Source organism: Furipterus horrens, unplaced genomic scaffold, assembly GCF_987537825.1.
Source record: "Furipterus horrens unplaced genomic scaffold, mFurHor1.1.pri manual_scaffold_13, whole genome shotgun sequence".
Classification (NCBI taxonomy): Eukaryota; Metazoa; Chordata; class Mammalia; order Chiroptera; family Furipteridae; genus Furipterus; species Furipterus horrens.
Genome location: NW_028327183.1, coordinates 44,229,538 through 44,252,475, shown reverse-complemented (window position 1 = coordinate 44,252,475; position 22,938 = coordinate 44,229,538). Strand labels below are relative to the sequence as shown.

General features: G+C 59.0%; 1 protein-coding gene and 2 long non-coding RNA genes across 5 annotated transcripts; 2 read left to right on the top strand and 1 right to left on the bottom strand.

The window, feature by feature from the left end:
• Window positions 1-1,208: 1,208 nt before the first annotated feature.
• On the bottom strand, window positions 1,209-20,118 carry LMTK3 (lemur tail kinase 3). Its single transcript, XM_090261081.1, is given in 17 exon segments — window positions 1,209-1,297; window positions 3,910-4,047; window positions 4,190-4,325; window positions 5,578-5,984; window positions 8,529-9,957; window positions 9,959-11,060; window positions 11,515-11,664; window positions 11,824-11,945; window positions 12,025-12,109; window positions 12,385-12,533; window positions 12,762-12,849; window positions 15,512-15,630; window positions 16,087-16,163; window positions 16,649-16,799; window positions 17,062-17,195; window positions 18,064-18,176; window positions 20,062-20,118. Coding segments are annotated over 16 exon segments (4,380 nt in total). The 5' UTR covers window positions 18,140-18,176; window positions 20,062-20,118; the 3' UTR covers window positions 1,209-1,280.
• LOC149994881 (uncharacterized) lies at window positions 12,696-17,880 on the top strand. 2 transcript variants are annotated; one of them, XR_016507855.1, is made up of 4 exons: window positions 12,696-12,852; window positions 15,205-15,392; window positions 15,773-15,883; window positions 16,379-17,880. It is a non-coding gene; the product is annotated as an uncharacterized LOC149994881 (long non-coding RNA). The 2 variants fall into 2 exon arrangements; XR_016507854.1 differs by having other exon boundaries at window positions 15,205-15,883.
• Window positions 17,882-22,173, top strand: LOC149994879 (uncharacterized). 2 transcript variants are annotated; one of them, XR_016507853.1, is made up of 4 exons: window positions 17,882-17,972; window positions 19,835-19,892; window positions 21,296-21,360; window positions 21,485-22,173. It is a non-coding gene; the product is annotated as an uncharacterized LOC149994879 (long non-coding RNA). The 2 variants fall into 2 exon arrangements; XR_016507852.1 differs by having other exon boundaries at window positions 21,296-22,173.
• The last annotated feature ends 765 nt before the right edge of the window (window positions 22,174-22,938 follow it).

Sequence of the window (22,938 nt, the reverse complement as noted above, 5' to 3'; positions counted from 1 at the left end):
CAGCGGGAAAGACAGAGATGGAAGCAGAATCAGTCGAGTCAGGAGGAACCAAGAAAAAACATTGGGACAAAAAAAGCAGAAAGACATCATAGAGACAGGAAGGTGACAGGCAGATAGACAAGAGGGAAAAAGAAGAGACAGAGAAACTCGAACTAGAAACAGATGGAAGAAGGAGGCTGAGCAATAAAGACACAAATGGAAAGATGGGGAAATTCCAAGACAGGTGGTGACCAGAACTGGGGTCGGTGACACGGGGAGCTAAAAGGGACAGAACTGAAGGGAGAAACGCCAATGGAGAGACACAGTTAGGGGAAGGCAATAGACAGGAATGTCAGGGAGGGGGGTGGTCACATGGGAAGCAGGTAAACTGAGGCAGTGCCCTTCTGAGGTGCCATTGTAGGTGTTGGCAGGTCACTTCTGGGCACCCCCTCCCAGCCCAGGCCCTGGGACAGCTTCTGGCCACCGCCATAGGCCCCCATGTGGAAACAGGGCTCTGACCACAGCCTGTGACCTTCCCAGATCCTCATCAGTGCCTCGTCGCCTCCTGAACTGTAACCTGAGGCCACAGCTGAAGTCAGTGATGCAAACAGCAGACACAGAGCAGAGCGGGATCCAGGGAAGCGGAGATGCTGGGGCTTCTCCCACCGCTGTGTGGGTGCTTCAGCCATTCTGATCCTCCATGATCCCATCTGTCCCACTAGGCGGTGAGGATGGAGACTCCTCCTGGGGGGCACCTTCTCCCTGCATCCTCCCCTCTTCGCCCCCCGAAACACTCACAGAGCCTGCGTTCCTCCAAAAAGTTGTTTTTGTCTTTTTTAAATAATGTGAAAATGCCACGCGAAGGTCTGGACCAGAGGCCCCTCCAGGGGCCAGGCTAGGGCGGGGAAGGGGAGACGCGAGATGGGGGCTCCAGGTCCCCGAAGCCTGCGGCCCCTGTCTGAGGCGGGGAGTGGGGGAGGGGGCCTCCACTGTGCCCAGGGGCTCCGGCCCCAAAAAGTTCAGTTCAGTTCCAAGAACGGTGGCTCTCCAGGGAAGGATGAGGGGCCTCCTGCCTCATTTGGCACCGAGGGGGTCAGGGGGATCAGGGGAGCCATCCGGGGGGCTGAGGGGCAGGGGGCCAGGGCCTCCTGTTTGGCACATGGTGGGGGAGGGGGAGGGCCCAGCCTCAGGGGCCTCCCCGGAGGCGGTGTCTGCAGTGGTGGCAGTGGCTCCGTCGTCCACCGAGGATTCTATTCTCAACCCCTCTTCTGGGGGTGCAGGGGGGTCGGGTCTTCGGAGGATCAGTTCTCCACGGGGCCTGATGGCAGAGGGAGTGGAGAGAGAAATAGAATTACTGGGCAGACGGGCTCATGGCTTCTGGTCACTCTGAGAGAAAGCAAAGCCCTTGCTGTGGCTTGCAAGGCCCCCATCATCTGCCGGGTCCCTTTCCTGTCCTCACCTCCCCCGCGCCCCCTCCGCTCCAGCTGCAATGGCCTCCTCCCTGTACTTTCCAGGCTCCAAGCACAGTCCTACCCCAGGGCTCTTGCGTGTGCAGTTCCCACTGCATAGAACCCCATTTCCTGAGCCCTCCCATGAACTCAGGCCCCTGCCATAACGCCTCCTCCTCAGAGGTCTTTCCCGAACATTTTCAGTCAAGCAGGTGTCCCCTCGTGTACCCCACCCCCACCCCAGCCACTGTCATTCTATCACATTGTGCTGTGGTTCTTTTTCTTTTTCTCCTCGGGATAATCCCAGTCATTGAAGAGCTTCCTGTCTGTTTGTCCCTCTAGAACGTAAGCTCCCGGACAACAGGCCTGTGACCACTGTTGCATCCCAGCATCCAGCACAGGACCTGCCACAAAGCACCCTCCCACCACCCTTTGCCATGACCCCTCCGCTCCCAGTGGCAGGAATGCCCTCCGCCCCATTCCACACACCCGGAAACCCAAGGCCTCTGACGTGGAGGATCACTGGGCACCCTCTCTCTCCACCCCACACCCATCTCTCTCCTGAGTGGCTTCGGTCAAGTCACTGCCCTCGTTCCCCATCCCTGAGCCTCTGTTTCCCTCTCTTTAAATGGGGAGCATGACCCTCGTGTCCTTTTCAAAGGAGTGGGGAGACTGGGAAACGTGGTATCACTCAGCATCCAGGGAACATGGTTAAGTGGGCAGAGCGATGGCAAGTACAGGGGTCTGAGGGGGAAGGGAGCCCTTCCTGGGGCTCCCCACACCGTGGTCCGTGTCGCAGCCAGGCTCCACAGCTTCTCAGCCCAGCTGCGGGGCACTGGCTGCTGACTGAGTGGAGGGCCCTGGGGTTTCAGACAGCCCGGCCCTCCCTCTCCCCTCCTGATGATTAAAGGTGATGTCATCTTCACCGCGGGCCCTGCCAGCCTCAGCCCTGACTCACCACTTGGCCCCTGTCCCCATGCCTTGCAACCCACCCCACCCTGTCCTCATGGGGGACTCAGAGAAGGCCTCTGGGAGGAAGTGACATTTGGGGCAAAACCTGAGAATGTAGCCAAGTGAAGAGCCAGCCTGCAGCCCCAGCCCTCCTGCCCTTGACTCAGTGTGTACTTATACCTCCCTCCTAGACTATGACCCAGCCTCCTTCCTGGCCCCCAGTCAGTCCTCCTACACTGGGGCGAGTTGGCCCTTCCTCTGTCACAGCCCTCCCATGGCTCCCTAGTGCCCCCCAGGACTAAGTCCCCACCCCTCAGCCTACCCCCAAGTCCTACATGATCTTCCCCGCCCCCTCTCACCTCACCCCCTCTACCCTGCATCCACCCCACTCTCTAAGTCACCCCCAGACACACCACTTCCCTTCTGTTCCTTAAGCTGGCCAAGCTCTCTCCTGCCTCAGGCCCTTTGTGCAAGCTGTCAAGCCTGCTAGCTTACGTCACTTAGCGAAGAGGTGGCAGGGCCAACTCCTGGACTCAGGCACGATTTGGCAAAGCGGGAATGGATCCCACCCTGGAAAGAGCCAGCTGCACCGTCTCCCTTCTCAGCTTTGTCAGGAGGAACAACCTGCCCCTGCTTGGCCCAGTGCAAGCCTGGCATCCTGGGGAGTTCTCTGCATCGGCAGCAGGAGGCAGCAGAGAGCCAGGGTCTCATCCCTCTAGCTCCAGCCCTGCCCTGGGACACGCTGCGCCCTCCTCTGAGAATGGCCTTAGCTTTGGGACAGTCAAAAACTAAGGTAACACGCCCCTCTCCCAAGGTGGTGGTGAGGATTAACAATGTGGCGAAGGAGAAACCTAACAAGAAAGGAACTTGACAAACACTGACAGCTGGAAAGAGCAAGGACCTGGGTTTTGTATCCTGGCTCCTCATTCCCTTCCGTGCCTGGGTCTTCTGTAAAGTGGGGATAAGATGAGACTCCACCTCATGGGGTCACCATGAGGATTAAATGGGCGAAGATGGGGCAAGCACATGGTAGGGTCTCTCAGTGCTTGCTGCTGTTCTTAGCTGTGCTGCCATGGTTGCTATGGCTGTGGGACTCCCTCCCTGGCCAGGTTCCCTCTGCTCAGGTCCACACCAGCTTTGAGCGCGCTGGTGCCCTCTCTCCTTGTCTGCCTCTGATCAATGTATTCCCAAAGGGAGGTTGGGTGAGGATCCTGAAAGCTCCAGGCAGGAGCCTGACCCAGAGACAGGGCAGAGACGGGAAAGGCTTGGAGGAGATCCTAACAGAAGGGAAGACTGAGGCTTCGGAAGGCCCATCTGATGGGCACTACCTGGTCTGCGCTGGTTCCAGCGTCGGGTGGGGTATCAGTGATGAGTGAGTGTTGACAGAGAGGGGAAGGAGGAGACTGGGGAGAGGGAGGCAGGGAAATTCAGAGGTGGGGGCAGGAATGTGGTGGGACACCGGTGGAGACAGACGGGGACGGAGGAAGCTCCGCAGAGGTGGGGGCAGGCCCAAGGATCTGAAGCACCGTACCTGCGGGCCTGGCGTCGGGGGCCCGGGTGGGGGGCCCCGGGGTCTCCAGCGCAGGCGAGACGGAGAAGCGGGAGAAGCACAGGGGGGGGCCTGGCGGGGGGAGGAGGGGGAAATCCTCCGCCCACTCGAAACTGCCTCCTAGCGAAAAGGGGTGAGGGGGAAGAGGAAAAAAGGACGAGGTCAGGCCCTCAGACACTTCTGGAGCCCCCTCAGACCCCGCCCCCTTTTCAAGCCTCACTCCCAACTCTGCCCCGCCTCCGGGGCCCGCCCCACTCCTCACCAAAGCCGCTGTCGTTGCTGGGAAACCCATCTCCGGGGGTGGCGGGGTGGGGAGGCGTCGGGGGCGCTGGCGGCGTTGATGAGTCCGAGTCCCCCTCGGGGGGGCCCTGGACGCTCAGCTCGTTGGTTGGCGTCTCCTGTGAAGACAGATTAGGGGAGGCAAGAGGGGGCGAACAGTCACATCCTACCACTGCATCCCAACAAGCAATTTCATGCTCTAGAGAGGGCTGCACCCCATAATCTCCCTAACCTGCCTTCGAAGCCTCAGTTCAGCCTTAACCCCGCCGCTCCCGAGGCTCCTCCCCCGACTGCGGAGCCCCGCCCACATACCTAAGCGGCCCACCGCAGGAATTCTCTGCTTGCTCCTTAACTCCCTGCCTGCACGAGGGCCCCAACCCAAAACTATCTCCGTAAACCCCGCCCCGTCTCCTTGAGCCCTACCTCCGAGATTTCAACCGCAAAGTCCAAATTGGGGCCCCAGAACTCCCTGCTGCTATGGTCCTCAGAACCCCTACCCCATCTTGGGCCTCTCGACCCTCCCCTGAGCCCGTAAGTCCGGCCCCCCGAAGCGGCCCCGCTCCAGCCCTCCAAGCCCTGTCCTTTATTTAGTTTCAGTAGCTGAAGCCCCAGCTCTTGACCCTGTTCTCACGCATCTCCGGACCAAAGTCCGTGTGCCCCTCCTTAGGCTCATTCAGACACAGCCGCAGTCCACAAGCAGCAACCCTTCCCTCCCTTTCTCCCTTCAACACTACCCGCCGCCTCCCCAAGGACAGCTACACAATCCTCAACCCATTTGTTTATTTATTTTTACATCTTAACATATTTTATTTAAATCAATCTATTTCTTTAGGCCCGCCCCTGGCTATTAGCTTAGCCCATCCCTGAACCCACTCCGAACCATCTGAACACTACAAGCCGCATCTCTTAAGCCCTACCTGCAGCCTCTCCGGGGCCCGCCCCAAGTGAGCCAGCCCCTTAGCCTCTACTACTTGAGCGCTGCTGTATAAACTCCGCCCCAAACCTCACTAGGCCCCCATCAGCCAGGCCACCATGCCCCGATCTTCTCAAAGCGTTCTCCCTAGCGTCTCTCCAGGCTCCGCCTGGACAACCAGGTATCCTTCTTTCCGGAGCCACTCTCACTCTCCAGGCCTCTCCCCACCCCTCTACCCAGGACCCACCCACGCTCTGGGCTCGGCCCACCCTCCTGGTCCCGCCCTATTGTCAGGCCCCGCCTTCACACCCAAGGCTTCTCTCATTCTCCAATTTCGCCCCATTCCCCCGCCAGTCAGCCCCAGGCCACGCCCCCACCCATGCTAGCCCCGCCCACCTCAGACGCGACTACCCTTTAGGCCCCGCCCCTCGGCACCTGCGTGCCCCGCGGCCGCGCACCTGGTCGAAGAGGTAGACGGTCACGTCCCCGTGGAAGGAGACCATCTTGCGCTTCCTCTCCAGCTCGCTGTCCTCGGGCTCGTCGGCCCCGCGCGGAGACTTGAGCAGCCCCCGCAACGGGCGGGCCGCGTCCGCGTCGGCGTTGCTCACCACGACCGGCACCGGGGCTGCCCGCGACCTCCCGGGGCCCCGCGGCCCCGCCGCCGCGCCCGCCGCCGCCTCCTCGTCCTCCTCCTCGTCCTCGTCCTCCCCGTCCTCCTCCGCCGGCCCCGGTGACCCCACCCCGCCGGCCTCCCCGCCAGCCGCCCCGCCGTCCGCGCCCTCCCACGGGGGCCGCCGCGGGCCCGGCCCCGGGAACGGCGTGAGCGTGAGCGGCGGCAGCGCCAGCGACAGCCGCGAGAGCTTGGCTGCGAGAAGAGACACCTGGTGAGCCCCTGTTCCTGGGAAAATTGAGGCACACCCTCCCGCCTAGCTGTGCGTCCTCAGGTAGTCTCAGACCACAATCTGGGCCTCAGTTTCTCTCCCTGGGAACCCAAGAGCCGCACTGGGGCCTCTCTCCACGCACAGCGGGAGAGATCTCCCCCTGACCCCAGGGCTTATTCCTCCCCATGGCTCCCCAGTGCCAACTTCTCCCCACGGCCCACCAGGCCCGAGCACCCTGTCCCCACCTCATTCTAGCTTGACTTCCTTACCTCCAGCCACACTGGACCACCTCCCTATTCCTCCCACCTCTGAGCCTTTGCCTAGGCTGTTCCCTCTGCCTGGAACTTCCTGTTCAAACTCAAGTCCTAATCCTCCAGCTATATCTAGGCTTCCAAAGCCTTCAGGGAACTCCCAGGAGGTCATCAGGCCACCAGCTCTGCACCCCATAGCGGGAAGCACCTCTCCTTTCAAGCAGGTTATCTCAGTATGTAACTATAGTTCTGTGGAAACGTGATTCATGTTTGCCTTCCCATAGAACAGACTGAGTCCGCTCATTCTGGCTGCATCCCCGAGCCCCAAGCACACAGAAGTACTCAGTTAATGAACAAATTAATCCCTGCTATGTGATGTTGGCCAAGGTACTTTCCCTCTCTGGCCCTCAGTCACCAGATGTCTAACCATCTCTTAGGCCCTGCCCCTGCCCTTAGTCTTCCTGATCTCATCCTGCTGGGAAGGAAGGGCTTCAGGTCCCTGGAGAAGGAAACTTGGCTTCGAACCCCGGTTCTAACCTCACTTCCTATGTGTCACCTCTCTGAGCCTCTGTTTCCTCACTGGTAAATGGACAGGGGCCACTCATTCCATTCGCGCATAAGTGAACTGTGTGCCAGGCCGTGTAGGGGATGATGGTGGGGATCGGAGGAGGGTCAGCGCGGGGCAGAGAAAAATGGATGTGGACCAGGTCACCCCCACCACCACCCATTCACACTACTCCAATTTCACTGGCCTTTTGCCAGTTCCTGAATGTGCCAAGTTAGTGCCCATTCCAGTGCCCTGGCTCATTTCCTTCCTGTCTGTTCAAAAGTCACCTCTGTACTGAGGCCTTCCCTGACCGCCCATCTCAGGGTGATAGGGTGGGGGGCTGCTGTATAGCTATCAGGGGCTGTGGATACCCAGAGGAAGGACAGAATGACAGCCTTTGGAAATCAGGATGACTTCCCAGGGCAGGAGAATTTTGACTGGGGTGTTGAAGGATGGGTAGTTCACTGGTTTAAAAAAAAAACAACAGGCCATTTTCAATCTCTTCTTACCCAGCAATACCAACCTCCCCTCCTGCCTCAATCCCACCCCAGATCCTTTGAGGCATCTTAGCTGCTCATACCCTGACATGTTCATGCTGCCCTGGGTTTTTCCTGACACAGCTGGTTGTAAACTCCCCACGACAGCCTCAAGAAAGCACGCTAGTATCACGGGCTTTGAGGAAGGCGTGCTCTCTGCCAAGAACTCTTCCTGACCTTTCTCTCCCAAGGCACAGGCTCCTCCGGTAGACAGAGATGTGACCCTTCACTCTAGTGTGGCTGTGACTTAGCCAATATAAAACAGGGCCCAGTCACTTATAACCTTCATACCAGTATTTAAGGAAATCAGGCGTGCAGTGATTTCTATGCCTACATCTGAACAGTGCTTGACTTCCCTCCAGCCACATGGGCCACCTCCCCATTCCTCTCACCTCTGAGCCTTTGCATAGGCTGTTCCTTCTGCCTGGAACCTCTCTTTTCTAACTCATCTTTACTCTTCATTTACCTTCTAACTCGTCCCTTCTGTGATAAAAACACCTCCTGTGTTCCTATCCAAATTCAATGTCCAGAAAAGGCATTTCTACAGCTGCCAGGTCCCCAATACCATGAGGGCAGGGCAGGCTTGAGACTCCTTGGGTCCCAGCCCTGGGCAGCTCCGGGGTCTAGCACACTTGGTAGGTACCTGAGCTTGTTGGAAAGTCGAAACCAGAGATCACACAGATAAGCTTCGTTTGAATTGGTTTCAACCTTTGAAACACCAAGAACCCTGGTTTGAAGGGGAAAAGCAGCAGATTTGGCAACCCCGGGTGGGCATCCCTGAATGGAGCTGAGAAGTGGCCACCCTTCCTCCCCGACGCCCAGCCCACCTCTCTCCCAGCAGACCTCATTCATTCTTCAATACTGTCAGGCCCTTGTGGGCATCTGAATTTGAGACCCCTGGTCTATGAATTGCAATAAAAGTAGGTGCTTAAGAGTCTTGCCTCACAACAACCCTGTTAGGTAGGTGCTATGCTTGTCATCCATTTTCTGGCAGATGGGAAAAATCAAGGCACAGAGAAGTAAGGTCATCTGTCCAAGGTCACAGAGCTAGGGATCTGATCCCAGGCGGCACGGCTCCAGGGTCTGCACTTGCCACCACAGGCCTGACCTGTCTGCTACCCAAGAGCCTGAGATTCTCAGCTGCCCTCCAGAGGCCCGCCAACATCACTCCCACACTCCCGGCAGCCTCCTCACCTTTGATCTGCTCGCTGTTCCCCTGAGGGGGTCCCAAGTCCAAGAACAGCCGTGGCATCTCGGGGCCCTTCCTCTCGGGCTTGGAGGGGTCCCCGTCTCCGCTGGGTGCCGGGTCTCCGCCGGCCCTGCTGTCTGGGACCCCGGGCTCTCCCTCGGGGGCCACCTCCGGCCTGGCTCTCTGGGGCACTGGCTCCGGCCTCCTCGGCTGTGTTTCCGGCGGCGGCGGCAGAGGCAGCGGAGGCTGAGGCCTCGTGCTGTCTACCCATCCGGCCTTTGCGTCCACGCCGTTTCCGAGGCCGCCGCCGGGGGCCATCCCCATGCCCACTGGGGCTCGGCCCCCACTCCCGAGGTCCAGCCTCCCAGCCCCGGGGGCTCTCAATGCCCCCCCAATCTCTGGGGCTCTCCTCTTGGTCCCCAGTTCCAGCCCCCCGCTCCTGGGGGCTTGGCCAGTGGGGCCAGGGGCCGTCTCCCCGCCGTCCGGGGGCAAGGCCACTGCGCCGGGTGTGGGGGCTCTCTCCAGTGTGGTCTCTGGGGCTGGCTCCCCGATGGTGGGGGCTGGACCTCCATTCTCGGGCACCTTCTCCCAGGGCCCTGGGGCTCTCCAAGGCCCAGTCTCTGGCAGCCTCTCGGTGTTCCTGGGGAATCTCAGGCCCCCATTCTCTGACACCGTCTCCTCCATCTTTAGGGGTATCAGGCCCCCATTCACCAGCACTGTCTCTTCTCTCTCTGGGGACCTCAGCTCCCCATTCTCCAGCACTGTCTCCTCCCTCCTTAGGGGTGTCAGCTCCCCATTCTCCAGCACTTTCTCTTCTCTCTCTGGGAACCCCGGGCCCCCGTTCTCCACCACCTTCTCCTCGATGCCTGGGGCTGCCTGTCCCCCATTCTCCAACACTGTCACCCCGTTCACGGGGAGGCTCAGGTCCACGTTCTGACTGGAGGCTTTCTTCCCGTTGCCCAGGACTGTGGGGTCCCTGCTCAGGCCCGGGGCTTTCTCCCTGTTGCCGGGGCCTCTCCCTGCCTTCCTGGGCCCCGTCTCTCGGGGGTTTGTCGCCTTCTCCCCCAGCAGGTTCCTTGTCACGTCCTCCCGCAGGGACATCAACAGCTGCTCCGTGCTCACTTGAACTACGAAGGTTGGCTTCTCCCGGGCCCCCGGAGGTGGGAGGGGACCCGGGTCTGGGGGCGGCCGGGGCGCTCCGGGGTCGGGTGGCTCGGGGGGAGCCCGTGGTCGAGGGACCCCTTCCTCCTCGGCTGCCCCCCCACCTGGGAAGGCTCCCTCGGGGGAAAAAGGGGTCTCGGTCTCGTAGCCGCTGTCCCCCGGCTTGGGGCCCGGAGACGACAGGCCTGAGCCGGGACTGGCCACGGCTGAAGGGGGGTCTGGGGACACGGCGGGGTCCGTGGAGGCCCGGGGAGGTGGCGGCGGGGGGGGGGGGAGCAGGAGGTGGCCCCCGCCCGGGGTACTGGGGTGCCGCCGCCCCCATGAGGGGGTCCAGAAACTCGGGGGGGGCCGAAGGGGGGGGGACCAGGGGCAGGTCGGCCAGAGAGCCCCGCTCTGCCCTTAGAGACGAGTCGTCCTCTGGGGGATGGGGACAGCCCAGAGCAGGGTGGCCCCCCCAGCCAGCGACAGCCTCCCCCCTCTCCAGGGGCAAGCAGGAGCAGGCCCCCTCGCGGCTGCACAGGGGACAGGGTAGGGGTCCCCGACGGCTGGGGCCCCCCCCAAGGCTGCTGCTGTCCTCTCCTGGTGAGCTGCCCTCCTCCTCCTCTTCTTCCTCCTCTGCCCACGCGGCTCCCCGCTCCCCCAGCACCTCGGCAGGGTCTCCGGCCAGGGTCTCCCCAGCGCCCCGGCCCTCGGGGTCCCAGCCGCTCAGGAGGAAGCTGCCTGACGCTGAGGACTGGGCCGGGAAGGGCCGGGGCGCCGGGAAGAGGGGGGAGGCCCAGGTCTCGGACACCAGCTGGGGGACCTCTGAGGGGGCCTGGGGGGCCTGGGGGGCAGGCACGCCTGTATCCAGGGGGTCCCAGTCATTGGGGAAGAGGGGCTCGGGTGGGGAGCCGTGCTCCTCCAGGCGGATGTAGTACTCGCTGCTCACGGAGGGGCTGCGCGCGCTGATGACCGGCAGCACGCTGGGCGTGGACAGCGCCTCGTAGAAGGGGTTGGAGGGGTTGGCATGGGGGGCGGGCGGCGCGGACGCCGGCTGCCAGGGTGGCGCCCCCCCACCCCGGCCGGCCCCCCGCCGCGCCTTCTCCCACAGGCACTCAAGGTTGAGGCCGCGGCTGCTCTCGGTGACCGTGAGCACGTCGTCGGGGTCAGCCCCAGGGAAGCCATCCAAAAGGGGGAACGGTGAGGAGAGGGTCCCTGGGCGCGGCGCGCTGTGGGTGGCGGGCCAGGGCCAGGGGAAGGGGCCATCTCGCGGTGGGGGGGGCGGGGGTGGGGGCCGCGGGGGGCGCTCGGAGAGCAGGTAGGTGAGCTGCAGTTGGAGATCCGAGGCCGAGGGGCGCTGGGCGGGTGGCCGCCAGCACGACTGCAGGATGTCGTACCTGGGGGACAGGGGGGAGGCGGGAGTGGGGCAGAGGCCTGGGTGGAGGCTCCGGGGGCGGGCAGAGACCCAGACAGAGGGGGCCAGAGACCCAGAGAAGGAGGAGGACAGACCAGATAGAGAAGGACAGGGACCTAGAGGAAGAAGGGATAGGGTCCCAGAAAGGGGGGCAGGGACCCAGAGAGAAAGAGGAGATGATGGCTGAGTTCTGGAGTCAGAGAAAAGCCGCAGGGCCCTTCTGGGGCTGTGGAAACGCCAGTCAAACACCGGTTCCGCCACCCAGTCCCCGCAGCAGATGGGGCAGAAGGGGTGGGGACAGGCCTGCACCACTCCAGGGCGGCAGCAAGTGGGGAGAGATTATGGGTGGAGTGTGCAAGGCAGCGGGGTGTTCTGGGACCACCCTGGGGGGGGTGGGGAGAGGGAGACCAGCGGTCTGGGGCAGGCCCTGTCCTCACCAGTAGTCCGCGTAGGGCAGCTTGAGCCTGGGCCGGGCCAGCTTGACGTGCTGCTGGCGGACGACAAAGGCGAGGACCTCCTCGTCAGACAGGTGGCGGTAGGGCTGTGCCCCAAACTCGAACAGCTCCCACAGAGTCACCCCCAAGGACCTGCAGGGAGCAGAGGGCAGAGAGGTCAGAGCCCCACCCTGGCCCGCCAGGAGGCCGCCCCTCTGGGTCTGCTTCCCCACCCGTGGAATCGGGTGACATCCTGGGACCCTTCCACCTGCCTTGCCCCGCTGGGCCCCGCCGCGGCCCCGGGCGCCTCACCAGATGTTGCTCTCCCGGCTCTGGTCCACCACCATGAAGGTCCCATGCAGCTCCCCGAGGAGCTCCGGTGCTGCCCAGCGCAGCGGAATCCACAGGCGCTCCGGTGTCAGATAGTAGTCCTCCTGGGGGCGGGGGACAGGGTCACGCGGGTCGGGACGCCCCCACCGCCCTCTGCCCAGATGCAGGGTGGGCAGCCCCCACCTTGTAGTTGCTGTGGGCCAGCCCGTAATCTCCAATGCGCACGGTGAGGTCAGAGGTCAGCAGGCAGTTGCGCAGGGCCAGGTCGCTGGGCAGGGGTGAGGGGGGCCCGGTGAGAAAGGGGCGGCCTGGGGCAGGCACCCCAAGGCCTAAATTCTGCCCGCTTTCCGGACTCCGCCCCTTCCTCTTTCCTCCTGCCCAACCCTGATTCCTCCATCGCCTCAGGGCTCCTCCCCCTCGCCGGGCCGGCCACCTGCTCGCTCCCCTTTGGGGTCCGCCACTCCAGCCTCCTCGGCTCCCCCAGTCCCTCCCCTGCGGCCTCCCCTCCCCACCCTCCCCGACCCGCGGCTCCCCGGCCGCCACCTGTGCACGTAGTTGTGGGAGTGGAGGTGCGCCAGCCCCCGGGCGATCTCCAGGCCCATCCTCTGCAGTGTTCGCAGGTCTCGAGGGGGCAGCTCAGGGGACAGGCCCTCCGGGGGCCGCTGGGCCCGAAGGTAACGCTTCAGGTCCCCCTGGGAGGGGGTGCAGGAAGGGGTCAGCGCCATCCCGCCCCCCACAGGCAGCCGCACACCCAGCCAATCCGAGGTGAGGATGGGACCACCCCTCTGGGGTCAGCAGGTAATACCAGACACGCCTCTCTACATAAGCGCTCAAGAACTGTTAGCGCTTGTCACACAGGTGTCGCTGCGATGACGAGGCATCCCCCAGCCCCCCACTCGGTCCTCCCCACAGACCCTCACCAGCTGACAGAACTCCATGATCAGGAGAAAAGGCAGTGTCTCCACACAGACGCCCAGGCACTGGAGGACGTTGGGGTGCTGCAGGCTCCTGGTGTGTATGCGGGGGGGGTGGGTGGGTCAGGAAACAGCCCCCTCCCTCCAGCCCACCCCAGCCACCCAGCAAAACCAGGCCACTGCTTCGACCTCTCTGCTCCGTTCCCTCACCTCAGGTCTCCTCCACCACACGTACACACCCTCTCCCCACGTTCCTGTCTCAGGACGGACCACTGTCCCCCAGGTCCCAGACTAGACCCCCCCAGGTGCCTCCTTACCCCCCTTCCTCTCACCCCCAGCCTTCCTGCCTCCTAGCTCCTCTCCATCCCCTCCTCTCCCTACAGCCCCAGCTCAAGCCTCCTCCCCACGTCCCGGCTTCTCTTCTTTCTCCTCCCGGCTCTCCCTTTCAGTTGGTCGCTGACCTGCTGCTTGCGCCCTTGCTCCCAGCCCCCCATGGCTCCCCAGCGTGCCCACGAGGCCGTTCCTCAGTCTTTCCCGGTACCCCCCCTCCGACGGGCCCCGCCCCCTCGCCCAGCATCACTTCTCACCCAGGTGTGCCCCTCCCCAAACACACAGGTGCCTCTGCACTGAGTTCGCTCTGGGGATCATGCCCTCCCCTGTCAAAATCCTCCTCATCCCTTGGACCTCAGCTTCAATATCTTTTGCTCAAGACACCTCACTGACCCCCAACACTGGGGGTGCCCCTCCTTTTCACAAGGATTTGGGGCTTTTTGTTCATGTAGTCACATCCCCAGTGCCTTAGGCCAGTGAGTGTCCAAAAAAAATGTGTGGAACGAAGGATTTCACTTTGGTACATGGCCTGGGGTCTGTGGAGAGATCTGTCCCTCTCTCCAAGCCTGTCCCCCATCTGCCCAAGCCTCCTCCATCTTCTCGTGGCTCCTCCCCTCTCCTGACCCACCACCTCCCTGGCTCACAGTAGATGCTCAGTTAGTTATTTTCTCTCTGGCGTCAGGTGGGAGGCAGGGGCCACTCACGCACTCCGGGGTCCAGGGCCCAGGGCCCGGCCAGCCACCGCCTGTGTTTGTCCCAACCTTCTCCACTTGGGAGAATAACACTTCGTGTTCCTGCTTCTACCATGGACCCGGTATGCTCTGGGGCTTGAAAAGTGGCTGGAGCCCCCAGTGAGGGAGATTTAAGATGGCGGGTAGAGATGGAAGCCTGGGCCCACTGCACTCCTGCTAATCTGAGCCAAGGCCAGCTACTTCTGTTATCAAATCCTCCCAACCACCCTGCAAGGCAGGACAGTTTCCCATGTGATCCAGAGGAAATGGAGGCTCAGAGAGGCTAAGTGACTTGCCCAGGGTCACAGAGCTGGGAATGGTGGCAGAGCTGGGATTTGATATCAGGTCCCCAGCTTGCTCAGTCTCCCAAGGGCTGACGGCCCTTGTGCTCACTCAGGTGACAATGTGGACCCCGAGCCACAAGTGTGGTCCGGCGTCCTCCAACAGGAGTCTCTGTGAAGGTGGGAGTGCTCTGGACCTGAGCTGTCTGACGTGGGAGCCGCTGGCCATATGTGACCACTAAGCCCCTGAAAGGTGGCGAGTGTAGCTGAGGAAATGAATTTTTAACTTGACTTTATTTTATTTAACACAAATTTAAGTAGCCATATGTGGCTAGTGGTTGCCAGCAGAGATGGGCAAATAGGCAACCAAGCAGATGAGAAAATGACAAACTGGATACATGTTATAAAGAAAACATGAGTTGGTGTGACGGGGGAGCCCAAGATCTGCCATGTGTGTGTGTGCATGTGTGTGTGTGTGCATGCGTGTGTGCGTGTGTGTCTGTGTAAGGGAAGGCCTCTGAACTGAGACTTGAGGAGAAGGGTCTGAAGCTGGGGGCAGGTGAACTGGAGTGATAGTCCAGAGGGAAGAGCGAGGGCAAGCAAGGGTCCTGAGGCAGAAGGAGGCTGACGTGGGGGAGGGCACCCAGTGGCAGGAAGGGCACAGGGTCAGGCTGTGCTGAGGAGTGGGACTTGATCCTGTGGGCAGTAGGGAGCCACGGAGGTTTCAGAGCAAGGCAGTGATGAAGTCCAATGTCTGGGTCTCTTGGGGTAAATCCCACTTTTAAGCTATCTAACAAGTGGTCTCTGTATACACACCCTTCCATGATGGAGAACTTACTACAGCACAAGGCTCTTACCCTAATGCACATTTATCTAGAAGCCCTTGGAGTAGAGGGGAGACCAAGCAGGGAAGAGACAGGATCCTGCCTTCTGAGACCTCCTAGTCCAGTGGGGGTGGGGGAGAGGGGACAGAGCTCCTCAGTGACCATTTGGGGTGCCTGCTCAGGGCCCTGGTCTGTGATTCAGATTCTACCCTTCCTCACCCACAAAGCGGGGGCCTGAAGATGTACCCAGCCCTTAACACAGGCTCATCTTGCATCCTCTCAGCTGCCACTACATGAGAACGCTCAGGCTTCCTGGACTCACTTTCCAGATGAAGACACTGAGGTTCAGAGTGGAAGGGGCAGGCCTCTAGCTCGGCTTCTGTACCCTCCCCTTACCCTCTTCACACTGCCTTGCATATACCTGGCTCAGAGATGGAAACTCTCTAGACGGAATGGCACAACCCAGAAAAGGTAGAGCCAGGATTCGAACCCAGGTTTGAGCCCACACTACACTCCTCCCACTCTCAAACGTTACCTCCATGAGGCGCACACCCGGATACGTGGGCCTCCAGGGCCCCCGTCCAGCATACCTGTAGGGCTGGGCTTCTGAGATGAACTTGCGCTGCTCCAGGGGCCCGGCGCTGGCTCGGAGCTCCTTCACCACCACCTGGGCTGGGGTGTAGTCTGAGAAAATCTCCCCCAGGATCACCTGGTCAAGGGGACCCAGGAGTCAGCACCTGGCGTTTCCCCAGGCCCCTCCCCTGGCACCACCGCCACTCTACCGCAGTCTCCCAACTTCCCCCTCTTTCCAGGCTCTCCCCTCCTATCCCGCCACCCTTGTCCCCCACCAGACGCGGGGTGAGAGACTCACGGGCCCAGAGTCTGATGGATGCAGGGACGGATGGAAGGATGGACAGACGGACGCGTGGAGAGCCGGGTGGCGAGGCGGAGTGATCGATGGAGTGAGGAGGGAGACGCTGACGGACAGATGTGGGGAGGTGGGGTGGCTGGGAGTCGGGGAGAGGCGGATAGAGGTGAGGGTGATGGGTGGGCTGAGGAGGTGGGGAGCAGATGAGAAGTGGTAAGAGCAAGGGGATGGACACAGAACAGGAGTACAACCCCGGGGTGTATGGACCCCCTGCCTCCCCCGCGCCAGCCCACTCACCTTCCCAAACCAGCCACTCCCAATCTCTTGTAGGTAGCTGAGGTGCTGGCGGCTAAGGCCCAGGGGAGTGGTCATGTCTGGGGGGGGGGGGCAAAAGGGGGAGGCTCCTGAGCCTCTCTCCCCTCCCAAGTGCCCATGACACCTCCGAACTCCGTGAGGACTGGGGGGTCAAAGCAGACACCAGTCTCTCCCTTCATTGGCTGCCCCACCATTCCAATGATGGGACCTCAGCCTCCTCATTGGCTGCCCATAGGTTCCAGTATCCAATCCGTCCCCCCCTTTGGCATCCCAGGATCCCATGACGTGGCTTCAGCCTGCCATTGGCTGCTTCTGAGATTGAGACCTCGGCTGCCCTCACTGTTGCTTGCCCCACAAGAATCGCCAAAGCTGGTTTTGAGTTAAGCAATGGCTTCCATCCAGATGATCTTTGACTCCCTCTGTGGGTCAAGATAATGGGGCTCCCACCTCCACTTTTCCCCTAGTTTGCCTGGGGGCTCAGCCACAGACACCTGACGGAAGACTCTCAAGACCAGGGGATCCTGGACAGTACATGGAGTGGTACCTGAGTGTGAAGGCTGCGGGGCAGGCATCGGCAGGGAGACCTCCGCCAGTGGGAGAATGTAGACATCAGGCAGCGACTGTGAGGAGGAGGTCTCCTCGGCTGGGGGAGTGTACTCCCCAGAGCAATCCTCCCCTTCGGGGTTCTCAAACTCCTGGGGCCGGCAGGGGTGAGGAGGGGAAAACACAGGGCTGAGACACGCCATCATCCTTCTTGTAAGTATGTCTCCCCGTCTTTGCCAGAACTGTCTCCGGTCCCAGTCCAATTTCCATCCCAAGCCTCCGGTCTTGCCAATAACTTAAGCACCAAAGGGGCCCTCGGACTGACTGCCACTCCCCCTCACCAACCACCTGGGTTGGGGGAAAAGGCCTTGCTGGAGTCTTCCTCCGCACCTCGAACCCTCTCATGCACCTCACCTTGAAGCCAACATCACCCCGTTTGCAGCACAGACAGGTGAGGAGGAGGAAGATGAAGGCCAGGAGACCGGAGCAGGAAATGAGGACCACAGCGTAGGGAGGAGCCAGAGGGGCCCGGCCCAGGGCGAATCCATCTGTGGACACAGGGCTGGGCTGGTGTCCCCTCTTGAAGCCCCAGGATCCTGGACTCCATGCCCCTCCCATCCCGGCCCATCTTGACTACGACTTCCGTGATGCTCTGCAGCCAGCAGCCCCTTGGCAGAGGAGCCGGATGGCCCGCTGCATTGTGGGAATTGTAGTCTGGAGCCTTCTCGAGTGATTGGGGGTGGGGTCCCTCCTCTCGCCCCAAACTGGGACTCCCCCGAACCCTCATCATATCACCCCAGGCTTGGAAAAACTCCAGTGAGGATAGAGGAAAGGAGAAGTAATAGTGGAGCTTGGAGCTCCCAGAATTTACAATCCGCTCCCACTGACAGCCTCATTACCCCGTTTGGGGAAGAGGATGAGCCCCCACTTGCAGGCTAGGAGAAGATTCTTGCCCCATGCTGGAACCCCCTACTTAGTGGGGTTGAGGTGGGTCTCTTTTAGGGACTCTTGCAGTGCACACATGTCCTCTGTCCCTAGCCCAAGCCCCTGAGAAGAGAACCCCAGCAAGCCCTGGATCTCCCCAAAGCTAGAGAGCCTCCTGTGCTGTGTCTGCCTTAGAAATAGTATTCTTCCTCTCGGCCCCCAGTTCTCCCAGAGGCCCTGTCCTTCCCCGGCTCGCTGCACACACCTGCACACACACATGTTGCCCAAATAGACCCCCTCCCCACCCAGCCCCCAGCCTTCCTCCCACAGGCCCTGCTGACAGAGGCTCCATCTCTGCGGTTCCCCAGGCCCCGCTCAGCTGCAGGAAGACATGCACACAGGTGATGAAGCAAGAGTCCCGCGGACAGACCCCTGGGCAGGCCAGGGTGGGGGTGGGGGCCACTGAACAGCCGGATGGCCAAACAGACTTACCCGGGTGGGCCGGGGACGCCAGGCAGCCGGAGGCGGAGATGGCCGCGAGGAAGATGAAGGCGCCAGGGGCAGGCATCTTGTCGATGATGGAGAGGAGGTGGAGGTGGTGGCGGCTGGGGAGGAGGGGGGGCGGGCCCTCAGCCCCCAGCCATGGGGACCCGCGCGACCCTGGCCTCCCCCCGGCCTAGGAAGAGGGGCAGGAGACGCAGGACAGGGGGAGGGAGGGGCTGCTTACTGGCTTAGGTACCCCCCTCCCCCTCTTTGAAGGGACAGATAGATGAAGGGATGGAGAGGAGGACAGAGGAGAGGAGCTGGGGAGCCGGGGTTGCTGGGGTGGGGGGGAGAGGGTAGGATGGGAGGGGGGAGAATGAGGGCCCCGCCCCCGAGGGCAACCAGGATTGGGGGAGCAGAAAGCCTGTCAGAGGAAGGGTGGGAGGAGGAAGGATGGAGGGAGGATGAAGCATCGTCATGGCAACTGGCTCCCCAGTAGCATTGGCTGCCAAGAGGGAGGGGAGGAGGACAGACAGGACCAGCAGACCATGGGGGGGGCACGCATGGCCCACCGTGCCTGTTCCGGACACCACTGTGACATGCCACCAGCATGGACATGTGTGCTTCACACCAAGATGCAGATGTCAGGCAGGGATACGCAGCTCACACATGGCTGACACACGTCGCAGAGACCCTCACAGACACGCACATCAGATATAAAGGTAGACAGCCATCGGCAGATGAGGACACGTACACGTCACACACAAAGACGCAGGGGCGACGGGCTGCACTGGGGACACAAGCAAGCTGGCCCCCAGCGCAGATGCACCCAGCCACGCAGGAATGGCAAAGCGTTACAAAGACCCCGAATATACAGATACGCATGCCACAGACAAAGATCCACGCAGTCACTACAGTGACATACTGAGACACATTCACAACACACAGACAGTCCACAGACAGATATGGGCAACAAAGAACACCCCAAGACACAGCATCACATACACAGATACGCACAGACACACACATTACACAAATACAGGCATGCATCACTTTCACAGAGACATGTAAACACAGCATACACTAACAGATATGCATCACATGTACACATATGTACAGACACACAACAGGTACATGGAGAGGCCAGCATATCACACATGTGAATACACACAAATACAGCACGCACATATACAGACACAGGTACATAACAGATACACATCTCTCACACAGACCCACATTTCACTGCCCTGAATACACCCAGACACACATTCCATACACAGAAACACAAGGACAGGTACAACTCACACATGGTTATACACACACACAACACATTCAAAGAATGACACATACAAAGCTACACAAGTCACATACAAAAATACACAAATATATCACACACTGATATAGACCACATGTAACATACAAATATACATACAGAAACATACAGACAGACAGCACAGGAAAACGTGGAATACATACACACAAGGGTAGACACTTCACAAATATACACACATTTCATACAAGGTTACAAAAGATGCATTACCCCACCACAGTCACACAACACACAAGGGCACATGTAACAACCAAGATGCAAAACACATACAGAGGTACACACAAACACCCACATTTCCTATGAGGTTACACAGCCATTAAACAGCCATAGACACTTGCCTCACACAAAAGATGCATAATCATAGTTTATTTTATATATTTATTCGTTTGAGCATTTACTCTGTGCCATTGTTCTCTGCGCTTTACACATATTACCTTTTAATCCTCACAGCAGCCCTCTGAGGCAGATCACCCCCATCGTACAGATGAGGAAACTGAGGCACAGCGAGGTACAGTCACCTGCCCCAAGGCATACAGCCAGAAAGTGGCAGAGGGGGGACTGGAAATCCGTCCCTCAGGGACACAGACAAAACAGACAAGGACGCACACATCACGTGCCAGGCCGCTGCCGTCTGAGGGTCACACCGCACCCCACAGCACCCCGAGCCGCAGACACACCGGAAGCACGGACTTCCACTCTGCGCGCGGACGTCTCCGTGGTCTGTGAGCAACTGTGAAGCGTCCCTCCAGTCCGGCGCGGCGCATCCCAGACGCAGCCTCACAACGCACCGCGGAGGCGACTCAGCCACCCCCTCCCCAGCCGGGCCCTCCCCGCTTCTGCCTTCCAGCAGAGGTCCAAGACCCCCAGGGGTCCAAAACGCGCAGCCGTGGCCTCTCCGCGCACCCGGGACTGGCGGATCAAAAACGCCGCAATGCACATCCCCCCCTCATTAGGGACCCCAGGAGAGGGGCGGGCTGCGGGGGTCTTATTGGAGAAACTGAGGCAGGTTCATTGCTCAAGGAGGGTTGGGAGGGAGGGGCTGCCGGAACCATGGCTGCGTGGGGTCCGACCATTATGCAGGTAGAGAGAACGGAATTAGGGGGTAGGGGGTAGCAAATACACAATGATCTGCCCTCTTGGCTGAAGGGCACAGAACCTGGCAGGAGAAAAGGCTTATGGGAAGTGAAGTTCCAGCCCTGAGGCGTGTGGGAAATGTAGTTCTGGGTCTTCCAGCAGGGAGGCTCTGTTTAAGCATTTATTTAGAAGGAAGAAGCGGCTGGATGAGGATAATTGGAGCTGGGAGCCCGCTGCCACGGTCTTTGAAAATGATGCGGGCAGAATTCTTGAGTCCTAGGGAGCGACCTAACTCTGTCCCTGGCTCGCAATTTTTTCATTATTCACTCAACCAACATTTATTAAATATCTACTATATGCTTAGCCAGGCAGGCCCTATGACAGAAGCTGTGGGGGGGTGGGGGGTCGAGGGTGCGCAGCAGGTAACAATCCAAACTATGAACGGTGAGCCATTACTGAGGTGTGACTTCAAGCTTGTGGGTTGCGACGACATATTTTTTGGGGGTGGGGGGCAGGATAACGAAATAGAATAAGCTGGAGCATATTTATTCTCTGTAGGGGAAATGTCCATGTATGGAAAGTTTTATTTCTGACTGCTCTCTTATCTGAAACCCTGGGGGCCAGATGTGTTCTGGCCTGAGGGGTTTTTAGATTTCTAATAAGGCCATAGAAACACATATTGTATATTCTAGTGTGGTCTGGGGCAGCCTGGCTGGCATCCAGCACTTTAATATTTCTGTGGTGCCATCTGTGGACAGGGATAAGTAATTTAAGATTGTGTGTCTGTTCAGGTCAAGTTCTGCCTCCAAACTTATGATAAAACTTTCTGTTTTGCAGACTCATAGATGCAGAGAACAGACTGATTTCCAGAGTGGAGAGCAGTGGGGAACTGGGCAAAAAAGGTGAAGAAGTACAAATTGGTAGTGTCAACCATTGGTGCAATTTTACACAAATAGGAATCCCCATTTTGGGATGTGGTGAAGAAGGACACTTTATCCAATTTAAAATGTCTCAATTGTGATATAGCACAGATGTGGGAACAGCTTAATTGTGATGCAGCACAGATGTGGGAACAACACAGCTGTGGAACAGCTCGATTGTTCTACAGCACACCTGTGAGTCAGCCCTGGGGCCAGCTGGACAGCTCTGGTCTGCCCTGCGCTGGTATATTCTAGTCAGACATCTGTCTCAGTTCAGCTGGGGAGACGCGATCTTTATTCTTTCACGGAAAGGGAAACTGCTTTCTCGGAGCCAAAGGGGAGCTGGCTTATATATGAAAAGAAGTCCCCACCCCTAATCCCTGATTGGTTTGTCCTCATGCAAATAAGGACTCCAAATCATCACAATTTGATTGGTCTAAAAGGCACTTTCCTGACTGGTCAGTGAAGATGTTCATGAGAATGTAGCTGTTCAGCTCTGATTGAACAAGGAAAACCTCAATGAAATGGGATTCCAGGAAGCCTTGGTAAGGGCTGGCTCGGGTGGCAGAAACACAGTGCAGGCAGCCGGTTCAGTGCAGAGTCTAAGGGTTCTGGGCCGGCTTCTCTGTGAAGTGCAGTTTGCCTGAGAGGCCCCTGTGTAGAAATGGCTGCTAGGGTCTGTTTTTAAAATTTGAGCCCTTTTAGCCACTGGGAACCCTTCTTAGTAGATATATTCTTTCTCAGGGCCCACAATAGTTACAAAATAGTAACACAGATGTAAAAATAGGGAATATAGTCAATATTATTGTGATAATTATGTATGGTGCCAGGTGGGGACTGGAAATCCCTGGGGGGTCACTTTGTAAAGTATATAATTGTTTAAGCACTTTGCTGTACACCTGAAATTAATACAAAATAATGTTCAATGTAAACTGTAATTTAAAAAATAATAAAAAATATTTGTGGTTTTTGGAGCTTTGTTAATTTTAAAACTGTGGACCTGTACGTCAGCATGTTTTCAAAGTGTGGTTCAGGGTACTCTCGGGTTCTCCCAGACGCTGTGAGGTTATTCGAGAGGTAAGAATTTTTTCATACTGAGATGTTACTTGTCCTTTTCATTCTCATTCTGTCCTGCGTGTACACTGGAATTTTCCAGAAGCTACACAGCATCCAGTATGGTGAGTAACACAGAAGCAGCTCCAAGGATCCAGCTGTCTTCTGTTGAGTCAGACATTAAAGAGATTTCCAAAGTGGTAAAAACAATGCTACTGTTCTCACTAAGTTTTTTTTGTTTGGAAAAATTTTTTAAAGATTTTATTTATTTACTTTTAGAGAGAGGGGAAGGAAGGGAGAAAGAGAGGGAGAGACGCATCAATGTGTGGTTGTCTCTCATTCACCCCCAACTGGGGACCTGGCGCAGGCATGTGCCCTGACTGGGACTCAAACCCGTGACCCTTTGGTTCGCAGGCCATCGCTCAATCCACTGAGCACACCAGCCAGGGTGGAAAAATTATTTTTATTCAAATACTTTTAAATGATAACTGTAATGGGTTTATTATT